The sequence below is a fragment of the Cebus imitator genome, unplaced genomic scaffold (assembly GCF_001604975.1).
Source record: "Cebus imitator isolate Cc_AM_T3 unplaced genomic scaffold, Cebus_imitator-1.0 Scaffold245, whole genome shotgun sequence".
NCBI classification, from domain to species: Eukaryota; Metazoa; Chordata; class Mammalia; order Primates; family Cebidae; genus Cebus; species Cebus imitator.
This window is the reverse complement of record NW_016107560.1, coordinates 719,139-743,897: the sequence shown is the minus strand read 5'-3', so window position 1 is coordinate 743,897 and position 24,759 is coordinate 719,139. Positions and strand designations below refer to the sequence as shown.

The 24,759-nt window shown below is 33.4% G+C and overlaps 1 protein-coding gene across 5 annotated transcripts in view; it reads right to left on the bottom strand.

Annotated features, from left to right (window-relative positions):
- The window catches only part of GRIK2 (glutamate ionotropic receptor kainate type subunit 2), a 729,530-nt gene that overhangs the window by 394,104 nt on the left and 310,667 nt on the right, over positions 1-24,759 (bottom strand). For all 5 annotated transcript variants that reach the window (XM_017498581.2, XM_037727899.1, XM_037727898.1 and 2 more), the window contains exon 7: positions 23,252-23,425. In XM_017498581.2, the coding sequence (XP_017354070.1) occupies positions 23,252-23,425 (174 nt within the window). The remainder of the gene's footprint in view (positions 1-23,251; positions 23,426-24,759) is intronic.

The window sequence follows — 24,759 nt, the reverse complement described above, 5'->3', positions numbered from 1 at the left end:
TGGCTGAGAATCAAAGACTTTATAAATCAAAGGCTAAATTGTGATTGAATAATTAACATTAAGTAAGTTGAGCACCTTTCCAGAGCTCACTGAGTATGAGTGCCTATTCACTCTTTTCCCACTTGTAGACTTTTACCTTCTGGGGGACTATATTATCACAATTCATATATACATATATATATATATATATATATATGTATATATGCTATATATATATTCCTATATATATATTGAATATATATGAATATATATAGCTATATATATATATATATATATATATATATAGAGAGAGAGAGAGAGAGAGAGCATATAAGTAATATGGCTATTCTTAACTCAATTATTAAATCTATGTACCTTGCTGTCTGATTGTACTATTTTCCATGCTTGCTTACAAGTTTTTATCTCTGTTTCATTGAACATTGCTGGCATTCCTCATTGAAATGCAATAACTCTTTTACAATTATACATTTGTTTCTTAATAGCATTATGAGTCAAATTAAAATATGTTCTTATTCAATTGCAAACATATATAAGCCCATGCTGCCCCAAAATCGAGACATATATTTTGAGATTTGATTTAGTGAAGCTTTTGTTGTTGTTTTTTAAATTCAGAGCCTATGATGCAGCTACAGAATCCATCATCATTCTCTTATGTATTTACACTTAAACACTTATAGGATATGGCCCATCAGGGTGAACATATTAACTAAGAAAATTAAGAAAGAAAATATATATCCTCTTAATAACTTCACCGAAAGGCCCAAAATACATATATTTAATGACTATGCAGATGCCCTGCTCAAACGGCTCCTGGGAACATAACAGAATGACAGCCTCCAGCTTCTGCACCTTTGCATACACCACTGTGTTCAATGGGCCACACTTCGATAGGCTGCTTCCAGCCAGTGATTGAGCTTGGCAGCCTTGCTAGAGCAAGACCATTCCTGTACAAAATTCCTCTAATGAAATGCTGTGGTTCTAGGAATCCCCATTGGCCTGGCTATGAATTTTGGCACTGTGGTCTGAGACTCTTTCTTTCCTGTCTCCTTTTACAGGTTTCAGAGCTATATCACAGTCAGAAAACTCTGTCTATTTTAACCTCCTGCCTGTTTATCTTTCACAAGCATATCTGCCAATAAATCTGTTGTGCATTTAATCTCATCTTGTCATTTGTTTCTCAAAGGAGCAAAACAGACACAATATTTGATGATATATTTGATAATATTTGATGACATAATATATTTGATGACCTATTATATCCTCATAATAATATAAAATAAAATTTTAAAAGCAATCAATGTTTGCATAGTACAGATACACATTTGTAAATATACAACAATATGAGAGAGAATATTTGAATAACAAATATCCCAACCGACATGTCTCAGGTGGTATATATTTATAGAGTGTGATGGCACACACCTACTTGATTTAATTTTACTATGCATTGGTTAATATTCCCTAGAATATTCAAAAACGTTTAATTTTTTAAAACTATTATGTACATAGCAATGTATTTGGTAGAACGAAAACAAGAAAATTTAGCTTTCACTATGAGATCTGAAACAAAACATGATAAAACTGTCTCTGGGTGATGTCCTCATGATGTTCATCTTTGAACTAATAACAAAAATCAAAACTTGAAGCACATTCACTGATTTGTAGCTGAGTCATTTACAGGGCAATACAGAACTACTAAAGACCACAGAAGCATATTCTGGCCAGCTGTGTTCTTGTGGGTACGTTTTGATAACAACAAAATATTGAATACAATGGCAACAAGAAGGTTAAAATCTGCATGTCTCCTCACATACTTTTTAACATTGCTGATTTATTTTTTTATTATTGCACTTCTTAAAGAATTTATTTTAAACAGCTCAATAAATAAACAGAAACAATGCAGTTTAAAGAATGGCATATCAACAACATTTTAAATTTGAAGTATCAAAACTGGGAGAGAAATTAATTGGTATGCAAAATATTTTTATCACACTTAGCTTAGTCATTTGATGACAATTATAAATGATTGCTGTTTTACATTGATAGCATAATAAGACAGCAGATTCGGTTGCATTAACCATCACTATTTTAATTTATTTGATGCATTGACCAAACTGCATGTTTCCTTTAATTTCAGGAAAAATTCCACCACTTGTACACATACATTTTCCATGGAGCTATTCCTACCCCCCTCCAAAGTAACACTTATGTCTTATAAAAAGAGACTGTCATTAAAAGAAAAAAATTCTAATAAGCAATGACCAGTCAAGTTCAATACCAGTCAAGTAACGAGAGTTCATATGCATTTCATCTAATGATGTGAGGATAAGTAACATAGTATACAGAGAAAATTAAGAAAGAAAATAGATATCCTCTTAACAATAACTTCACAGAAAGGCCCAAAATATATATATTTGATGACTATGCAGATACCTTATTCAAACTGCTACTGGGAGTGTGAGGATAGCCTCCAGAGTCTGCACCTTTGCATACACCACTGTGTTCAGTGGGTCACACTTCTAATAGGCTGCTTAACAATAAATACAGTAAAATAAATATCGCAAGTATTAGCAATAAATATAGTAAACTTTTGGCATTCTTGTAGGACTTTATACATGTTTCACACTAAAAAGGAATTACCAAATAGGCTACAGTTTTTTTTTTTTTAAAGAAGACTAACAAAGCTGAACTGAGGTACACTGCTTTACTAAGCAAGCAAGACAAGGCTACATTTCTTAAGGAAAGAAAAAATAGTTCAGGTTATGTTCTCCACATTAATGCCAAGTTACTGCTTCCAAATTCAAAGCCAAGTTAGAAGAAAAGTAGTCTATGTTTAAAAATCTATGACATGGTTGCTCAGAAGGACATAAAAATTCTGCAAAAATCTATATTACATTTTAATATTCATAAATATATGAATATATATAAATATAACATATAAATATATATGAAAGTTAGAATGTGGATTTAGATACATTTTATGTATAAAAACAAAATAAAGGCCAATTTATATTTATTAATTTTAGCTGTTGAGATAATCTTAATAGTTTATAAATGAATATGATAGAACTCAATGTTTCCTTTTTTAGTTACAATAAAATGCTTGATATCTTTGAAGTGTGAATAAATTATGGCTGATAAAATAATAGAGGCTCATATTTAAAAATTCTACATTTGTTTTTAGTATTACTGTTTTCACTAGATGGGTTTTTTTCAGGGGATGGGTAGAAGGGAGGAGGCTATATATTCTGAAAAAAAACTAGTATATCAATCAATAGTGAGATTTAATTATATTTAAATTCTTAAACAGATAAGTCCAAATAACTTTCTGATAATTATTATTGATTTAAAAACATAATAAGTAATAGCATGGCACACACTGGAGAGTGTATAAACTGGTCCAGAAATTTTAGAAGACAATTTAAAATTATCTAATAAAATTTAATTGCATCTCTATTTTCACCCAGCAATTATTCTGCATGTAGCTCATTTTTAACCTGTCCCCTATTCTCCCAGCCCAATGACTCAAATGACCCTATTCCAATTATTTTTCATCCGCAGGGATAAATTCAATCCATATTTTCACTGTCCAGCACCTCACAGATCCCTTCACTTCCTATCTAATTTCTATGGTTTGGTATTATGATTATTTGTTTATAAATACCTGCATCACTTTTCCCTCTTATTCTCCATCATGGTCTCTCAGAGAAATTAAACTCATTAAACTTAACTATGTGCTGGCTTAACTGTCATTCTGGGTTTAGCAGGATACTGTTAACTGAACTTACTTAACATTTATGGCCCCTAATCACAAGTGGGCTATAAACCCACACAATGTTCTATATTTCTCTAGAATATTCACTTTCTCACTTTCCAAAATGATAATTTTGCTTTTATTGCCCCTTCTCAAACCTTCTAAATTTTTCTCCCAATTCAACGTCATTTCTGCTGGTATACTCACTTCAGTTTTCACTAACAAAATGGAGAAAATGAGTCAAGATCTACTCAGTTGCCCTGCCCAAATTTGCCCATCTACCTGCATCTGAATTTTCATACTCTGCCTTTTCTTTTCTTATAAGGGAAAAACGAATCCCTGCTTCTAACCAAGATTAACTCCCTCTAAGCGTCCTTTCCTTAGATTTCAGCTTTGCAAGTATGTCCACTCTTTTCTGCAAATATTAATTTTCCCTCATTACTGGAGTATTTATACCTGTATACAAATATGCCTTACAAACTCAACATTAAAAAAAAAATTCCATGTCTTTATGTGTCTCTTCAGGTTCATTTCTATGGTATCCTAAATTGAAACCCCGTCAAAACAGCTGGTTAGAACTGATGCCTCTTCTCTCTCACCTCACATTCCCTCAAAACAGTCCAGCTTAGCTTTTGTCCCGACCACTCCAGGCAGACAATTGTATTAAGGTCACTAAGAATGCTTACGTGTCAAATGAAAATAATTAGTTCTCCAAACTTACCATAATTAAGTAGTGCTCATAGCTTGATTTGACAAAACTGACCACTGTCCTTCTCAAAACACTTTCTTCTCTAAGCTTCCTGAAATCAGATTCTTTTTTCTTTTTCCTTCTACCTTACTTCACACCTTCAATCACCTTTGCTTCTCTTTTTCTTCTTAATTTTTAAGGTCACTCTTTGGACTTCCTCTATGCACACTATGTCCTTGGATGATCTTATCGAGTTTCTTAGCTGTAAGTATTATCTATGTGCTAACAACTCACAAATTTATTCTATAATCCTTTCACCTGAGTTTCAAGTGCATAAAACATTACCCATCTCAAAATTCTTCCTTCACAAAATAATTCCTTCCTTTATTCAACAAATACTGACTGAGTGCCTATTAATGACCCAAATACTGTTAAAGGCTCAAATAATACAATAGTGAACAAACCCAAATATTTCCACTTGGATATCTAATAGGCAATTAAAATATAATGCATCAGAAGGATATCCTTAATTTTTTCATCCCAAATTATGAAAGAAAGATAACCTATCACCGTGCTGAGTTCTTTCTTTCCCTCAGAAGCATGTTGCTTTTTCCATCTTAAGAAGTTTGCACTTATTCCTTCTACCTGAGATGCTTTTCTGATAAATCTTTGCATGGCTACCTATTTCTTATCCTTTAAGGACTTATTCCACATATAATTTTCTCCCACAATGCTATCTAAAGGGCCCTCCACTCTCCTAACTCACTTTACATCTTCTGATCCTAATTTGCTTTCTTTCATTGTTTATATATTCTACATACCACATAGAAGGTGAACTCTATCTCATTCACCACTATAGCTCTATTCCAAAACAGCACCTGAGACATAACAAACTTTAAATAAATGATAAATTAATGTAAGAAAACATTAAGCAAGCTGTGTATTCCATAAGATCCTAGTTATAATAAAATATGTACAAGGGCACAGAAAATTTATTATGAATAATTTTCCAAAGTAATCAAAGCTAACATTTGACCAGTTAATTTAAACAATTAAGGCACATATACTTCAAATTTATATATTAATGTAAAACATCTAATTGTAAATATATTCCTAAATGTATTAATGTAGAGCCAAGACCCTTTTCATGGGTCTGCTGATTGGAATTCCTCTTGTTTTGCATAAGTTCCAAACATGATGGATTATCTATGATTTTCAACTTGTTTCTTTTAAGTGAAACAAGAATAAAGAGATAATTACAAAGTACCTTTGTCATTTTTTTCATGCAGTCATTTGAGTTTTCATAGAAACAATGTTATGCTTGCATTTGTATTTAACTATTTTATGTGATGTTTAATTGAATTATAAATTAGTAGGTACAACAAGCATAACTGGTTATAGAAAAAATAATACTGACTTTTTAAAAAAATTATAGTTTAGGTTCTGAGGTACTTGTGCAGATCATGAAGGATTGTTGCATAGGTACACACATGGCAAGGTGGTTTGCTCTCTCCATCCCCCCATCACCTACATCTGTCATTTCTCCCCATGTTATCCCTCTCCAACCTCCTTACCCTCTGCAGTCCCTCTCCTACCCCTCCCACAACAGACTCCAGTGTGTGATGCTCCCGTCCCTATGTCCATGTGTTCTTATTGTTCAACACCTGTCTATGAGTGAGAACATGTGGTGTTTGATTTTCTGTTCTTGTGACAGTTTGCCGAGGATGATGGCTTCCAGATTCATCCATGTTCCTACAAAGGACACGAACTCATTGTGTTTTATGGTTGCACAGTATTCCATGGTGCATATTTGCCACATTTTCTTTGTCCAGTCTATCATTGGCGGGCATAATACTGACCTTTTTTAAGAATACCAAACCATGGAGTCAAAAGAAACATGACAGTAGCCTACTGATGGTGAGTTTTCTGGTTTCTGTGGATGTCAATCAGTATATTTTAACCAGTGGATACAGAGCTTTGGTTACTCTTACCAAAGTTAAGGGAAGGAAGGTTGAGAGCATTTCTACTGGTCCTTAAAATGATAATTATCATTTTCTTTGCTTGGTATGTCAATTAATGGAAAATTTTAATTTTCTTCCACATATTTTTATAGCTTACAAATTTTCTACAGCATCCTCTATATAATAAAATATAAATAGTAAATATTCAAATTATGATGTTTTTAAAAATGAATAAGTAACATCTATATTATTGAGATTTTCACTGTTTCAAATTTTAGTTAAAATAACATTTAAGTAAGATTTTAAAATCAAAAAAACTATGCAAATTTTTGTCGGTTAAATTTATGTACACCTGCCTTAGGGGCTAGAGAAGTTCATATTTTAAAGATATCTTGCAGTCTTTCATTTATCACTTATTCATTTCCCTTTTCCTTTTGATTTAGTAAAAAAGTTGGAAATAGGAATACATATTTGAAGGCTGCAAGTGAAACCTGAGAAGTTTATTTTATAGACAACATTTAGCAAGAGTAATATTTTGCTTGAAAGCCAGAACCAGAATTCAAATTAACATCTCTTCTCCCAAGGCATTACTCCTAAGATGCCTGAGACATGTGCTATGGAGCCACAGGCTGTTCTGGAATGACTGCTGAGAAACAAGGGCACTAAAGTATGCAGTAATTCTTTGACATTCAACACTACTTAAATTATCTCAGTTTCTGGAGTCATTTAGTCTAGGTGGCCAAAGAGGTTGACTAAGTCTTTTTCTCTGAAGGATTGTAAACCTATGCTCCCAAAAGTCTGAAATGTTTTTCTCCATTTCTGAAACAAACAGAAAACTGAGCCATTATAGAAATGGCTTATAAAATTACAGAAACAATTTTTCAGCTTCCCGTTTTTTGTTGGACCTCTCTTCTTTTAAGGTATTACCATCATCTTAAATACTTCATGTTTGCAATGAATACCATCTCCCTTTCAAGCCACCTGCTTTTCCAATAGCCCCCTTTCTGTGAAAAGCATTAGAGTCCTCCCAGTTACCTAAGCTGCAAAACTCTAAGGCCTCTTTTGTCTCTGATTATCCTTCCCTACCTCAAAAAGATCTTCCCAGTCCATCATTCCTTTGAGCCCCCTGTGCTCTATATCAGTCCTTATTAATGCAGGCTTGAATTGCTGCTTCCTACTACCTGCTGGAATGTGTCTGATGCATTTGCACAGAGCCACCAGATGTGTCTTTCTAGAAGCAGGACAGAGCAGGAAAAGCACTAGTTATCAAGTTAGAAGGATGGATCTTAAATGCTCAGCCTCAACCTTACAAATTAAATAAGTAATAACCTTACTAATTAAATAAAATAAACTTCTCAGGTTTCATTTGCAGTCTTCAAATATGTATTCCTATTTCCAACTTTTTTACTAAATCAAAAGGAAAAGGGAAATGAATAAGTGATAAATGAAAGACTGCAAGGTATCTTTAAAATATGAACTTCTCTAGCCCCTAAGGCAGGTGCACATAAATTTAACTGACAATTAAATGTCCTTGGGCAACATTCTAAATATACTGACACCTCAGTTCCATCATCTGTAAAGTGAGAAATAATGCTTATCTGATAGCATTTGTGTGAGACTTAGAATTAGTGTAAGACAAACATCTTTACATAATTAACACAAATTGCACGATATTTAGCAATGAATGGTAAATGATATTACTTTTATTGCACTCTCCTGTTCTAATATCTTTAATGGATTTCCATGATCTTCCTATATGGCCTTCCTACTCTCAACAATTTTTATCAAAATGCTATTTTATGTTCATGTTTTTAGTCAAGATCCAGTTTGAGCCCTGTCTCCCCCCAAATTTCTTTTCCAATGACACCAAACTGTCAAATTTTTATAACATCCATAGCAGGGGTGACCTGTACTTGATGATGCTACAATAACAATAAAAAATTTATTATTATCAATTTAGCTTTACGTCAAAAGATAGAAACATCAAATTCTCTTTGTATAGGGTTGGTTAGTTTGTTTTGTGAGACAGACTCTCTCTCTGTCACTGAGGCTGGAGTGCAATCGCATGATCATGGCTCCCTGCAGCCTCAACCTCCTAGGATCAAGTGATCTTCCCACCTGAGACTGCCAAAGAGCTGGAACTACATGGATGTGCCACCATGCCAGGCTAATTTTTTCCATTCTGTTTGTAGACAAGGAGTCTCACTACATTGCCTATGCTGGTCTTGAACTCCCGAAATCAAGCAATCCTCTTACCTTGGCCTCCCACAGTGCTGGGATTACAGGTATGAGCCTCCAAGCCCCCTTGGGGTAGGTTTTCATATTGTGAGTAGATCCATCTAGTCACTTCTTTTTTTTTTTAAAGTAGATTAAAGCCAACTCTGCACGTTCTCTCTGGCGGCCACATATATTTGGTTTTTACCAAGACTGTTCTCTTCTCTATTTCTTACAGTGCAATTATATACATGGATTTATAGACACTGCTCTGTCCTTCACTCCTTAGCAGTACCCAGGACTTGAAAGTTACTAGGAAGAAAGTGGATAAATTTACCAAGAGCCAAAGAAACTCCTAGGAGAAAAACAATCAAGACCACAATCCAGGCCACCCTTGAGGGACTGAGGATGCTCAAGTGGATTTAGATAAGGGAACACAATTCTCAGCTGAAAGTGAGTACAGTGTAGACAAGGCCTGAGAGTTTCACAAAAGAGCAGGATCTGGAAATAGCTTTTGACTGACATGGGGCTCCTAACTCAGCCACTATGGGCAGACTCAGGGGCGTCTTTTGTTGCATAAACTAAAGAACCAGATAACTGAAAATCTGGAATAGTGGGAGTCCAGGTCAATTTGAGAGTAAATTTGAGCCCTGATTCTAGTGGTGAGTGACCAGACAGGATGTGGGGAGACAATCTGCAAAAACGGCCTTCAACACTCAAGGCAATGGAAAAAAGAAGGAACAGAGAGAACCATTTGACTGCCATGTTTTCAGCAGAAATACCAGGAGCCCGTGTATGGCACTAACTCTAGGATTGTGGTAGCACTTTTTGGAGTACTTCAAATTGGCAGCAGCTATGAAATTCTCTAGCTTGAATAGAGTATGTATGTGCTGAGCATCTTACAATGAAACCTGTGGTTCTATCAACTAGCATGCTAGATATGATCATGTTTCTGAGTTTCTTTATCACAGGAATATAGATTTTTTTCCAAGTCCAGTGAGGTAACTACAAAGGAAGTGAACCATTCTTCTTGTTAATTGGGCACATAACATTCTCTTGTTGTGTCTTTATGTATAGTTATAATTACAGCCTAAACAAAAAGTAGATAAATGCTCATCTAAATGCATTGTTTTCTATACACATTTCCCACTATGTGAGAGCATTTTTTTTCAATGATTTAAGGCTATGTTTCACTTTTCTTATTAAACTGATAATTCTTCAAGTGCAAACATCATGTAATCTATTTATTTATATTTTTCTTATCGTTCACATGATATAATACCATACACTACATAGAGTAGATGTTCAGTAAATATTTGGAGAATGAATGAATGAATAGCAATACATAGGAATTTTTTATGGAGGATTGATTTGGTACCATTTCAACATCTGTGTCTGTTTAATAATTTTACTTTCCTCTTCTGGTTCAATTTGGTCACAGGGTATTCTGAAGATTAATGAATAAAATATGTATGAGTTCTTTTAGAAAGGCAAATGAAAGATCAACATAATATTTCCTCTCTGCATAACAAAGCTGGAGAATTCCTAATATCCTTTAGGCAAACTCACCTAGAAGCTCTTCATTTCATTTTTGTCTGAAACATTCTTCTGATTTATTTATGTGGATTTAAAAAGTATTGGCTAAGCATATCTTGGAAATTAGTGCATCAGATTAAATTCTTGACCATTTCTTAGGCCTTTAGATCACAAAGCTGCATAGGCTACAATTTTTCAATTTTGTCTTTCTAATGTAAATATAATTACTTAAATAACAGTGTCATGAAAAAAAAATCAACAATTTGATATTAAAACTAGCTATGAATCATGTTCATTCATTCAATCTCATCCAGACCATTAAAATAAGCAACTACCTACTCTTAGATTTAAAAGTAAATAAATTAATATTTATACAATTACATTCTTATTCAATTGTCACATTTGTACAAATGAGGATCAAAAGATCCTTTGAAAATAATGAACTGTACTCAGAACATAATAGCACTTGCACTAATGTGTAGAAATGGCACATTTGTGTAGAAATTAGCACATTTATCTTGAAACAAATGGATGTCATTTATGGAGGATCCACTAAAGGCCAGGCATTGTCTTCAGGTCGTGTCAAAATTATATATTTAACCTTTACAGTGACACTGTGATGTAGGCTGGTTTCTTAAATAGCTAACGCAACTGAGGCTCAGAAATGTTAAACTGTTAGCAGAAGTTTACAGAGGAATTAATAAACAGACTGTTTTCAAGAGTTAAGTGATTCTGATTACAAAGGTTTTGCTCTAAGGTGGAAATAGAATAGTTTTCCATGGCATGCACAAAAAACCTAAGACAAATCCATCATTTAATTCTGTGTCCAACAAGCCATCTTCTTAACCCATAAACAAAATGATCTGCCATTGAGAAAAAAAAATGAATGACACATACCATTTTCATAAACTTCTAACTCAAATATCTGTTAAATAAGGATACATTATTCTAATAGCACATTTCAAATCATTGTAATTGGGCTCATTTTTAAGCTTGAATCTAGAAGACTACTAGACTCAAGTTTAAACACATTCTGTATGAAAGCTTCTTATGATTGCATCTAACACATACACACACACACACACACACACACATACACACACACACTCACATGTATGCCCCAAGTATCTACTACAGTGATTTTGCATACAACAGATGATAAATAATGCTGAAATAATGAGTGGATTAATTAAACTACAAGCACTCTGTCAAATTCTATGCCATAAGTCACGGGGCCTTTTAGATATGGCAATAATACAATTATAAAAAGCCAAGTAGGTTTTCAACATTTTATATGTGAATTCATTATCCCTTTTGATCCTTAGGACAACTCACTAAAATGTATTTCTTCTATTTGACAAGGGAGGCTCAAAGAGGTTAGGTAACTTGCCTAAAGTAACAGCATTAGAGAGGTTTGGGAATGAGATTCAGATGTGGCTTCTGACCTCTATTTATGAATTTAGTCTGTAAGGAAAAGAAATAAGAAGGTTTAGTAGACCAACTGGCTACCAACTTACCCAAAACTGGTGTGAAATTCTATAAGGTTAAAAAAGAAGCACAAAATCTAACAGCATATCAAAAGTAATTTTTTTTCTGGTTTCCAATTCATCCTGCTCAACTTTTTACTTTAGATGCTTAAGGATTATTTTATATTTATTTCTGACAATAGTTAAGGTATCTTACTTTATATATAATATGAGGACGATAACTGCCCCATGATGTCATGAGTTAATAACAGTGAGACAGCAGTAAAATGCAGTAAGCATTAAATACAATTCACAATTATGTTATTTATATTGGATGTCAAATACAAATAGTAACATTTGCTAATAGCTAGACTCAAAATTTGTATAAAGTAATTGTTTGGGTCACTATTCCTAGGGCTACTGTACACATCCTAACATCCTTAAAATTCATATTATTTATATATGCATATGCTGTTATTTCTAATAACAGAGTTGAGTACGTTTTTGGATCAATTAGGCAGTAGAAATTCTACATTGGTGAGATCCAGAGGTAGATAATTTAAAACAAAAAAAATGGATATATCTACTGAGGTATATATTTATATTAAAACATCAGAGGTAGAATTATTGTGGACTATATGTAATATAAATTCTATTGTATGCTAAGTTCTTTATGATAGTTTTTGGCATCTCTATTTTTAAATAAAATTTTTCTAAAATTGAGCATGACCAAAAAAAGCTGCAACGTGTTCGTTATAAAGCACAGTAGAGAAAATTGTTAAATTTCTTACGGACATACTGAGTCTAAAATTGACGCAATCTACAGTTAAGTGTGCTATATGTTTTTTAATAAATATTTTTATAGTTTATAGCTAATATTTAATAACAAAAATATGCCAAAATGTGATATCCTACTTAACGATGGTTAAACTTGTGATGTTTTACTTTATGATGTTGCAAAAGCCATATGCGAAAAGTAGAAATTGTACTTCAAGTACCCATACAACCATTCTGTGTTTCACTTTCCATAAAGCATTCAATAAATTCCATTAAAGATTCAACAATTTGTTGTAGAATAGGCTTCGTGTTAAATGATTTTGTCCAAACCTAGGTTAATGTAAGTATTCTGAGCATGTTTAAAGTAGGTAAGGCTAAGCTATGATGTTAGGTACTTTAAGTGTATTAAGTGCATTTTTGACTTGTGATATTTTCAACTTATGATGGGTTTACAAACATGCAACCCGGTCATAAGTAAAAAAGCATTTGCATATATTGAGTGTACTGAGGCTATATTTTATAAATGCTTATCCTATTAATATAGTGACCAGTGACACTGTCTTTCTAGTAAGTAAATATGCATATAGATATGTGTAGATAGTATAGTTTAGTACATCGATAAAATGAGTATGAATATGATTAAATAGATAAATATGAACATTGCTTACTATTCACAAAAGTGCCTGCTATGGTTTGAGTGTGCCCCTTCCAAAATTTATGTTAAAACTTAATCTCCAATAAAACAGAATTAAAAGGTGAGGCTTTTGAGAGGTGATTAAGTTGTCATCACTGCATTAAGCACTCATGAAAGAGATTAGCATCCTTATAAAAGAACTCCAGGTTGAAAGTAACACTCTCTTGCCCTTTGGTTTCTCTCACCATGTGGGGACAGGGAGTTTCTGCCCTCCAGAGAATATAACAGATTGCCATCTTGAAAGCAAACAGTTGCTTTCACCAGACAGCAATCCTGCCAATATCTTGATCTGGGCTTCTTGGCTGCCAGTACTGTGAGATAAATTTTTGTTTCTTATTAATTTAGTTAGTCTCAGGTATTCTGTCATAGCAGCACAAACATACTAAGATATTACCTAAGATAATATGAATTTATATATAAATAAGAATTCGATATTTTATATATTTATTTTCCTCTTATTTATATTTACATAAAATCATATGTAAGTATTCAATTAAATGCAAAATTTAAAGACTGGTGGAGCCAAAGTATTTTTTATCTGGTATCAATTTTAATTTTTTGGGGGGGAAAGCCAAAAGCAAATTCCAAAAATTATTCATAAAATTGAATTAATACAGGAAAATCTATAGTTTTAATAATTGCCACCAGTCTACTCCCTCGGTTCATCCCAAATACAACAGTTAGCTTAGTTTGGTGTATTTTACCCTGAATGCAAAACAAGTAGCCAGAAAACATATTTTATGCATTTTAAAAATAGATCCACTCTTCCTTCTATGATAAGAATGTATTTTAGTTACAGTAATAAACTTCCTTAGCTAGAACTTTGCTGTAGTATATTATGAATATTTAAATAAGATTTCTTATTTTTATGCCTCAATACCATCTCTTATTCCTTTTTAATAATTTCAACCAGTATTTTATGCTCTTTGATTTTCTATGTTAAATGTAGGCGATTTATAATTATTTGTTAATTCATTAGCATGAAAATATGTTATCCTAGATTTAGATCCCACTGTTTCCCAATCCACTCCTTTAACCTATGACATTGAACATTACGCCAAACTTGCTGTTAACTTCATTCTAACCTGAGTGTGTACTCCAGTGAAATAATCCATTGCTTATTTTCTTGACCATGTTGTATTTCCTTTACTTTGTGCCCTGTAATTGCTTTCTGAAGTTCAATGCCTTGTTACCTCAATAACTCCCTTGGCATTTTTGTTTTTCAAGGTCACATTCACTGCTTTTAACAACTCTACCTTGATGCCACAGTCCAGATCCAGATGCAGAGTCTTAAATCTCAGAATGTTGCCAGTTCTCAGACTCTACAAAGTTGGACGTTGTACTCTTGTCTGGGCATTGGGCATCACCTCTTCTGGGTGTCCCTGACATTGACTATCGCTTGAGGGGCCCTCCTTCATGAACACTACAAATTTCTGTCTACTTAGGCTTCCTCATCATTGATGATTGGTCACATCTACATAAAACTATATAGCTGTTGAAGGAGGGTTCAGGATATGCCACCCCAAAATATGCCACATGTAGGATCATATATATGTGTGTGTGTGTGTGTGTGTGTGTGTGTGTATGTGAGAGATTAGTATATATGACACTATATATGATTAGTATATATGATACATGTGATTATATCACATATATATAATCCTACAAGTGGCATATTATATATATATATACATATAATTTTACATTTTTATATGTTATATTTCTATATCTACCTGCACATAATTTGGCACTCCTAAAAGCCTAAATCACTTTTCCTTTGTCTTGTCACTTTTCTAAAAATATATTGTTCGTTATTAAAATGCTATATAAGCCCAAGCTCTAACCACCCCCTGAGCTATTCACATCTGAGTTCTTCATTGTGAGTGGGTACTGCATACTGCAATAAACTTCTGTTATTTTTTTCATGTTAGTCTGTCTTCTGTCAGAGGCTCCAGACAATGGACAAACCTGACAGGTAGAGGAAAGTGTTTTGGTTTATTTTTCTCGCCTACTTTGAGACTTAAGAAAATTGAGTGCAGAAATGTATTTATCCTTTACAATTTTGTGTTGCATAATCTTGTATCAATGCTTTGAAGATAAATTTTGCTCTTCATGGTGAAGGGAAAAAAATTCTCTTGATTTAGCCTTACTTTTTCCTAACGGAAAATTTGAAAATTGACCTATAAAAATACCATGACCATTAAGACAATGCTTCACTGCAACTGCCATTTTTCATGTAAAATACAATTACTTAAAATAGAAATTCCATCTTTTTATCAACTTTAGATAAATGCTGCTTATTTAATCTGTCAGTGAGAAAAGGCAATTAGATGAAATGTTCTGTTAATAAAACAATGGTGGTTGTTAGATCATCTCAATTATTTGTATTTAGATTTAACTTGTAGCTTAGTGCATCTTAGAAGATTAATAGGTACATAAAGTAAAGAAATATAGTGCCACTCTGTTATTCATGCTCCATGCTCCATGTCCTTTTACCATTCACTAAATCAAGTACATATAAATGTAACAAATGTACTTATGAGTTCATTACATACTCTGAAATATGCAAATATTTCTGCCATATTTTATTGTATTATTGACCCCAAAATGTTTCTTCTGTGGTAACGACGAAAATAAGGTTAGTTATAACATTTATGTTAATAAATGTGAAATGTTACACATTTTTGACAAAATACTAAGAAGTTATGTACCATTCCTGGTGAATATATGTGTGTCTCTTGCTACCTTAAATGATCGCAGAAAACAAGAAATTTTAACAAGAATTTTCAGGAAGACAGGAAAGAAGAATAAAAAAATACAAAATTAAGAAGTAATCAACATTATATTTTAAACATAATTTTTGTACCAACAAAGATTGAGATGTGGTCAGAAAAATAATTACTATATTCTGATTTTGTCAATTCCCTTAGTACCTTGATAAAATAGATATACTGTCTTCATCAGCAAATTCTGAGTGCCTAGTATCAAATCTTGTGTGTTGTATACAATACACACAGTATTAAAACTGATTTTAAAACAGTAGTTAATTCATTATGTTGCTATTGTTTTTGTTTTTTGTTTTTGAGACAGAGTCTCACTCTGTCATCAGGCTGGAGTGCAGTGATCTTAGGTCACTGCAACCTCTACCTCCCAGGTTTAAGTGATTCTCCCGCCTCAGCCTCCTGAGTAGCTGTGATTACAGGTGTGCACCACCACACCCAGCTAATTTTTGTATTTTTAGTAGAGATGGGGTTTTATCATGTTGGTCAGGCTTGTCTCAAACTCCTGACCTCGTGATCTGCCCACCTCGGCCTCCCAAAATACTGGGATTACAGGCATGAAACACCACACCCAGCTTCTTTATTCTTTTATTTACATGATTTAGTGCAATATAAGATGAAGCCAAGTTTTTCAAAACGCTTCAGTGATTTAAAAAGTGTCAAATTGTTTTGATCCATTACTTGTCAAAATCTTATATTTATATTCATTTCAAATGAATTAAAGAAAAACAGCTACAATTAATTAAGACAAGCAAATAGCAGCAAAGGTGGGCTTGCAGTTCTAGCAGTAAATGAAAGTGTGCCTGTTCATACTTTATTTCCCTATGGTACTATTTCTATTGCCTTTTCTAAAAGTTTTTTAGAAAACTTCTTTTACTTTTTACTTATGTACCTACTAATCTTCTAAGATGCCCTAAGCTACAAGTGCATTTCTTTTTGAGATGGAGTCTTGCTTTGTCATCCAGGCTGGGGTTTAGTCACCCAGGCTGTAGTTAGATGAACACTGCTCCCTTCAGCCTCAACTTCCTAGGCTTAAGTGATACTCCTACCTCAGCCTCCCAAATAGCTGACTGTAGGCCTGCCCCACCACACTCAGCTATAAAAGTAAATATTTATACAGTAACAAATGATTACTTGTGTCCCGTTAGTGAATGAGCTAATTTCCTGCTGTAAGATGTACATAAAAGATGTCAATCTTTAATTAAAGATACTTAAATAAAAAAGGAAATTATAAAGTCTAACGGCGGTGGTCTATTGTTATAAAGAAATAATTGTTAGGAGGGCTTTAAACTAAAGAGCTTCTGCACTATCATCAGAGTGAGCAGGCGACCTACAGAATGCGAGAGAATTTTTGCAATCTATCAATCTGACAAAGAGCTAATGTCCAGAATCTACAAAACACTTAAACAAATTTACAAGATAAAAACAACCCCATCAAAAAAGTGGGCAAATATATGAACAGACACTTCTCAAGAAAAGACATTTATGCAGCCAACAATCATATGAAGAAAAGCTCATCATCACTGGTCACTACAGAAATGCAAATTAAAACCACATTGAGATATTATCTTATTCCAATTAGAAGGGTGATCATTAAAAAGTCAGGAAAAAAAAGATGCTGGAGAGATGTGGAGAAATAGGATTATTTTTACACTGTTGGTGGGAGTGTAAATTAGTTCAGCTATTGTGGAAGACAGTGTGGTGATTCCTCAAGGATCTAGAATCAGAAATACCATTTGACCCAGCAATCCCATTGCTGTGTATATACTCAAAGGATTATAAATTATTCTACTATAAAGACACATGCATATATATGTTTATTGCAGCACTATTCACAATAGCAAAGACTTGGAACCAACCCAAATGCCAATCAATGACAGACTGGATAAAGAAAATCTGCCACGTATACACCATGGAATACTATGAAGCCATAAAAAATGATGAGTTCATGTCCTTTGCAGGGACATGGATGAAGCTGGAAAACATCATTCTCAGCAAACTTACACAGGAACAGAAAACCAAACACTGCATGTTCTCACTTATGAGTGGGAGTTGAACAATGAGAACACATGGACACAGTGGGGGAACATCACACACTAGGGCCTATTGGGGGATGGGGGACTAGGGGAGAGATAACATTAGGAGAAATAACTAATGTAGATGATGGGTTGATGGGTGCAGCAAACCACCATGGCATGTGTATATCTATGTAACGAACCTGAACATTCTGCACATGCACTCCACAATTTAAAGTATAATAATAAAACACACACACACACACACACACACACACACACACACACACCTCATAAACATTCTCCCTTCCTTTGTAAAAAGAATGAGAACTACTCTTCTAACTTACTATACTTTCACTGTTTAATCAAAAGGATTTCTAATGGCCAGGCATGATGGCTCATGCCTGTAATCCCAGCACTTTGGGAAGCCAAGATGGGCAGATCACCTAAGGTCAAGAGTTGGAGATCAGCCTGGCCAACATGGTGAAAACCCATCTTTACTAAAAATACAAAAATTAGCTAGGCATGGTGGCACGTGCCTGTAATCCCAGCTACTTGGGAGGCTGAGGCACAAGAATCTCTGCAAACAGGGGAGGCGGAGGTTGCAGTGAGCGGAGATGGTATCACAGCACTCCAGCCTGGGTGACAGAGCAAGACTGCAGCTGAAAAACAGTTGAGACTAGCTTCATTGCATCTTCCAAATGATTAGATATCTTGATAATAAAGTACAAGAGGATAAATAAAATGCTCTCCAACATGTATTTGGGGAAATGAGAGGAACTAGTGATTAGAACATAGATGTAATATGATTTAAATTGATTAACAAATGCATTTATTCAATCAGGCAGTCACTCCCTCAGAATGAGCTCCTTCAGACATTAAATTAGGTATAGGGACTTCGGAGCTGACAATATCTAGTTCTTGCTTCATAAGAGCTAACAGTCTATGAGAAAGTGTTGTAAAAACAAACTAAAGCACTACAGTCAACTTTCAACATGGAACTATACATAAAGTGCATAAATAAAGGACCACACATAAAATATCTGGAAGATTCAGGGTACATTCAGTATAAAAGGTAACAGAAGACTTGAAAATTAGAGTATGAGTAGGAATATGCCAAATATTCAAAAAAAAGATAGGTGGTTCAAACAATGGAAGTATCCTATGCTGGAATAGATGATACATGATGAGTAATGACACATCAAAGGTGAGATGAGGGGGTAGCTTGGAGCAACAGAGAATAAGCAAATATGAGGCAGGACAAGTTGGAAAGAGCCAGATCATAGAAGGCTTTTTAGGTTTGGCAAATGAGCTCAAATTACCCCTAGTAAGTGATGAGAAGCCATCAGTAAAGTTCTGAAGAAAATCATACTAAAAAGAAGGTGAATGTAGGAGAGAGACATTAGGAGTAGGATTTCAATGAGGAAACTATTACAATAGCCAGGGAAAAGATCATAACTAAGATAAAGCTCCATGTTGAAAAGATGAATGTAGTTAAGAAAAATACTGATACAGTAAAATTGACAGTGCTTAATGATTTTTGAGGAGAATGCAAATGGAGAGAGCAGTTGGTGTTCAGGGTTTAAACTTCTAAAACAGTAATATCCCTATAGATATCCAAATGACATAGTCAACCAATATGGTTATTATTGATTTGTGTAATAAATTTATATAATCAGCACAAGAAAAATGGTATTGATAATTACTAAGCTACTGGATGTATTACAGGTATGGTGGTATTAATATGCATATGTATACTAGAATCACTGAGAAGGATTTCTGGGATATAGGTAGATGGTTTAAAATGTACCCTGAGATGTTTGTATCTGATTTGATTGTCTTGACTTGAAATTGCTGTAAACTCAATAAATCAATTATAAGTATCACCATCGTCAGGCTCTGACTGATACTGGTTCAAAACTGAATTCTCATCTTTTAATAAGTATAAAGACAGACAATATCTGTGCAGCGGACTGGGGGAGATGTTATCTGATTGTTCAGTAAAGAACAGTAATAATGCTCACTGAAAGATATTTGCACACCTTCAGGAGCATGAAAAGATAGCACTAACTTGATGGCATTGTGTGGGAATGGAAAAAAGTGGGATATCACATGTTAAAAGAAAATCCTCATGTGTAAAAGAAGAGCGTTGAGCTTTATTTCTTCCTACTTAACTAGATCAGGCTTGGAAGTATTGTGTGAGTTGGTTTCTTTGTTGGGTTTATACCAAGTAAAACTAAAAATTTTACTGAGTTACTAACATTAACATCTTTAATATGATGACCCAAGACTGTAGAGAAAGAAACTGCAATTGCAGGAGAAGTGGCTTTGTATTCAGTAGTCATTTAACTGATGAACAGTTATCTCGAGGGCCAATTAAAATCCTAACTCAACTAGAAAAACTCTCATGAATCCAATTTACTGTTTCCTTTTATAGCTCAAACATGAAGAAAGGGTGTCAAAGTCTAAGCACTATGATCTTATACAATGGCAAATGATTACGATACTGATAATAATAGGTCTTGCTCCAAGCACTAGAGACTTTGCTGATAATCCCATTTTTTTATGGGACCATAGGGGGAAAAAAGAATAAGGGATACATAAACACTGAGATCTCATGCACTGACTGAAGGGAATGTTGCCAATACCACAATGCCAGGCTATAATTCTTTATTGTTTTTTATCTAACTAGAATCCTCTTAATTTACTGACTATATTCATGGTGGAAATAGCCTATTAATTTCTTTTCCTAAACATTAATGACTTATGAAAATGCTTACAATTTTAAATAGAAAAAAGAATACTTATATAAGATATAAATATGGTAATATTTTAGTATATAACTCAATTTTTAAAAATAATTTTATGCTATTTTATAATTAAGAATTAATGTTATATAATGAAAATATTTTGTAATTTTTGTATTTTTGCATGTTAAATGATGAAAAAATTTAAAAATATATTAATTTTCCAAAAGGGAATTGTGAAAACGAAATCAATATTTTGAAAGAAACTTTTATTTTAATGACAAACCTCATATCTACTTTAGATTTAAGGACTATACCAAAGGGAAGAGTATTGCAATGAAAATTCTTTTAAATCATTCAAAATCCGTGGTTTATATACAATTCCCAGGATTTTTAATAGACACATTTTTTCATCAGTCCATTTTTATTTTAACATTCTTCCCCCTCCCAAGAAATCATCTGCCAGTTCAACAGGGCAGGACAGAAGAGGAATAGACTCATGGCTAGAAAGATAGAACCCAAATCTGTAATGATCCTAATACCTTGTCTCCTTTTCCATGTTGTAGAGATTAATTCCTTCTAAGAGCTTCTACCTTGGAAATTAATACATTATTCCTTGTACTTTTCTGTCTTTCAATAGTTTACATAAGTTACCAGAAATAAACTTCATTTCAGGAGATAACGTGTAAAGTCCTAGATGGACTCACACAACTACACACAGAGTACCCAAGTGAAATTGGATAATTTTTATGATTCTGATACATAAAGGGGAACACTAATCCTTGGACTTATTTATCTGTGGAAGTCAATATATAAAAATGTAAAATTGTCCTAACAGCTACTGATTTACTTTTATAAAACCATTTAATAATAGTATTGAAAATAAATAAGATATTTATGCTGAGATCAAAGAATTGTAAGAAAGATACTATAGAAAAAGTATAGAAAAAATATTCCGGATCATAACAACAATTTAAAGGATAGTATGCATTGTAATATAAAAAACCACATTGTCTTAAGTTTCAAAAGTTTGATACACCATATTTAAATTGGCAATAAAATATAACATGTATAATTTTTTCTAGATTGCATTTTATTTTAAATCTGGCTCCACTTTGAAGGAAAATATTTTCATTTTTAAATTATTTAGGTATTTTCCTCCCAATAAAATTATCTAACATATCGTAAGTTAAAACCGAACTACAAGAACTGGTCAACTATCTCCATATGCAAAGGAATAAAATTCCCCTTATAGTGTTTCTTTTAAAAAAATTGATATGGATATATTTTCAAATTCTAGTATGTTATTTTTCTCTCAAACAGAAAGCATATTTTTCTTTCCATTAGAAAGTTGATGCCTTTAGGCTAACCATTTCTTCTTCATAATCTCTACAAAGGCACTTAATTTGTATTACTAAATCTTCTAAGGGGGAAAAAAATCAAATTTTCCTTTTATCCTTGCAATATCAAAAATATGCTTTGATGCCCATTGAAACAACTAATGGAAAAATTACAATTATAATAGAAAAAGCTTTTCCACATGTAAGGATAGAGGACATTTTTGTTAATAAATTATCCATTTAGACTAATACTCATTAAAAGCAAGTGGTAATTACCTATGAAATGTAAATATTACCCGACTGCTAAGCTATTTCCTTAATTATAGTGATACTTTGGTCTGTAGAAAATTGATTTAATGAGAAAACATCAGGCATTTAAAAAATAATATGATATATACTTACCTGGTCTGATAAGGTAGCCACTAGTCACATTTGGCTACTACTGAGCAAATATGACTGAAATGTGACTACTCTGAGTTAATATGCATGATGTCAAATACATACCATCTTTCAAAGACTTAGGAAAAAAGAATATAAAATGTCTCAGTCATAATTTTTAAATATATTACTTATTTTAAAAATAATATTTTTACATAGTAGCTTAAACTAATAACATTGATTTTTACCTTTTGGAGGGTAAGTTTTGTACACAGTATAAGAAAAGTTAAAATTATGTATGCCTTGCCATTAGATTTTCAATGTAAGCATTGGTATAAACAACTAAAGTTGTTTAGCATAAACAACAAAGTTATACAAGAGTATATCCTTCTTTTACAGCTTATGCATTAGTGCAGTTTCTAGGTTTAAACGGGGACTTGAAAATGACAAACGTGGTTATTGATTAGTCTTCAGCCTTAAAGAATGAGTAAGCTCAGGGGAGAATTTTGTTTGACATAAGTCATTTGCATAACATATGATATCAGAAAGCATCATGTTGAAGCGTGTTCATAATTGGTAGGTGAGATCAGAAGAATAACTATCAGATTAATGTCTTCTTTTCAGTCTCTCATTTCCCATGTAGGGCACTAATTAACTTTATATAAATTCCTATGTTGTAGTATCCTATTGATAGTTGTAATGCCTTTTAAGATGCTTGGATGGAAGCATAAATTTTTCATATAAAATTGATTTAGAAAATTGTTAATAGAATTATTTGCATTGTAGTTCTGATATTATGCTTTTAATATCAAACAAGTAAACCAAAGTTTGGACCCAGAAGTTAATATGTATACAATACTATTTAGAAACACACAAACTGATCTTTAAGTGGTATTCATACCGTCATAAATCCATCCAGCAAACCTGAATCGGGTTTCGGAGGTGCCTGCAATCGTTCCATCGACCACTTTTCAATGATGGAGGAGACTTGGGTATTTTCTGTATTTAATATTCTGAACCCTGTCATATTAACACCACTGTATCTGTAGGGCTCAACATCAAGAGCAAAGAGGTCCTGAAAGGCAAATGTTATTGTGTTATTATCGACAAAGTATCTTCACAGCATGTATTACTGAAATAGTCACTTATTCTTGCCCCCCTTAGGTCACTTAGCATCATCGTGTCAAGTGACGTTAAACATCACAAATCACCAAGATTCAAAGAGACTGTCATCATGCTTTGGCATTGCAGAGATATATCCTCTGTATGTAAAATTCTGTGTATATATTTTATTCTAAAAACACCAGTAAAACAATGGGCTATTCCATAACTTAACATCTAAGACTTGCAATAGCTTTCTTTTCTGTTAAGGATAGTTTGCCCTTATTTTATGTATTCACCCTTATTTTGTGTATTCATATTTTACTTTAATTTTTTCTTTGCCCTGCTTTGCTTCCTTGCCTGGTTATTGTTATTTTTAAAATTTTGTTTTGTCAGTGTTTGTTCCTTTGTTTGATTGTTGTTTTGGAAAGCAGGTCACAAAATACGGCTTCTACCTAATGAAACTATATGAAAGGTGTGGAAAAAATGTTAAGAGTAGTCGTTTTGGTTGCAGAAACAATGCAGTTCTTTTATCTCATGTCTCACCTAGGAACTTCACCTTAAGTTCCTAATAAATACTTTCTTTCTGTTGTCCTTTCTAGTCTGCATATAGTGAATGTTCTTGCTCTGCCCTTTAGCTTTCTCAGGAGACATGAGGCCAAAGCTATCATGGGAATGGATGCCACCATGAACACATGCAGCATGTGGGAGTTTTGCCCTCTTTCTAGTTGGCATAGCTAACTCTCAGATATGGACAATATTGAGAATCAAGGCAAGATTAATGCCATTGGTTCTATGAACAGCTTGCCTCAGACTTATACAGCTACACAGGCGAGATAATAGAAATACAATTTAGTGGAAAGCAGCTGGCATTGGCCTGAGTTGTGGTCTGTGCTATGAAAAACATAAGGAATCTTTAGGGTTTTTTTTTATGTTTACAATCTAGCCAAGGAGATAGAATATATTCAAGGAGTAAATAAATAATGCACGGCAATGTATGCTAATTGGTAAAAGAGTAGAAATCATAAGTCCAAAAGAAGTCAGAAGCAAAGCTGGTCACTTTCAATTTTCATGGTCTAGAAAAACTTCACAGAGCAGATGTGGTCTTAGCTGTCATGGGGCTCAGAACATGCCACCCCCAAATATGGTACTTGGCTATAGGAAATTGAGAAGCAGGAAGATCACTCTGTGACCTTATCCCACCTTTCTCCCTTGAAGTGGGCCATAAAAGAATTCTCTGACCTACCTCCAGAGAAAGGATTTTATAAGACTCTTACTCCAGAGGGATCCTGCCCTATACCTGGAGGT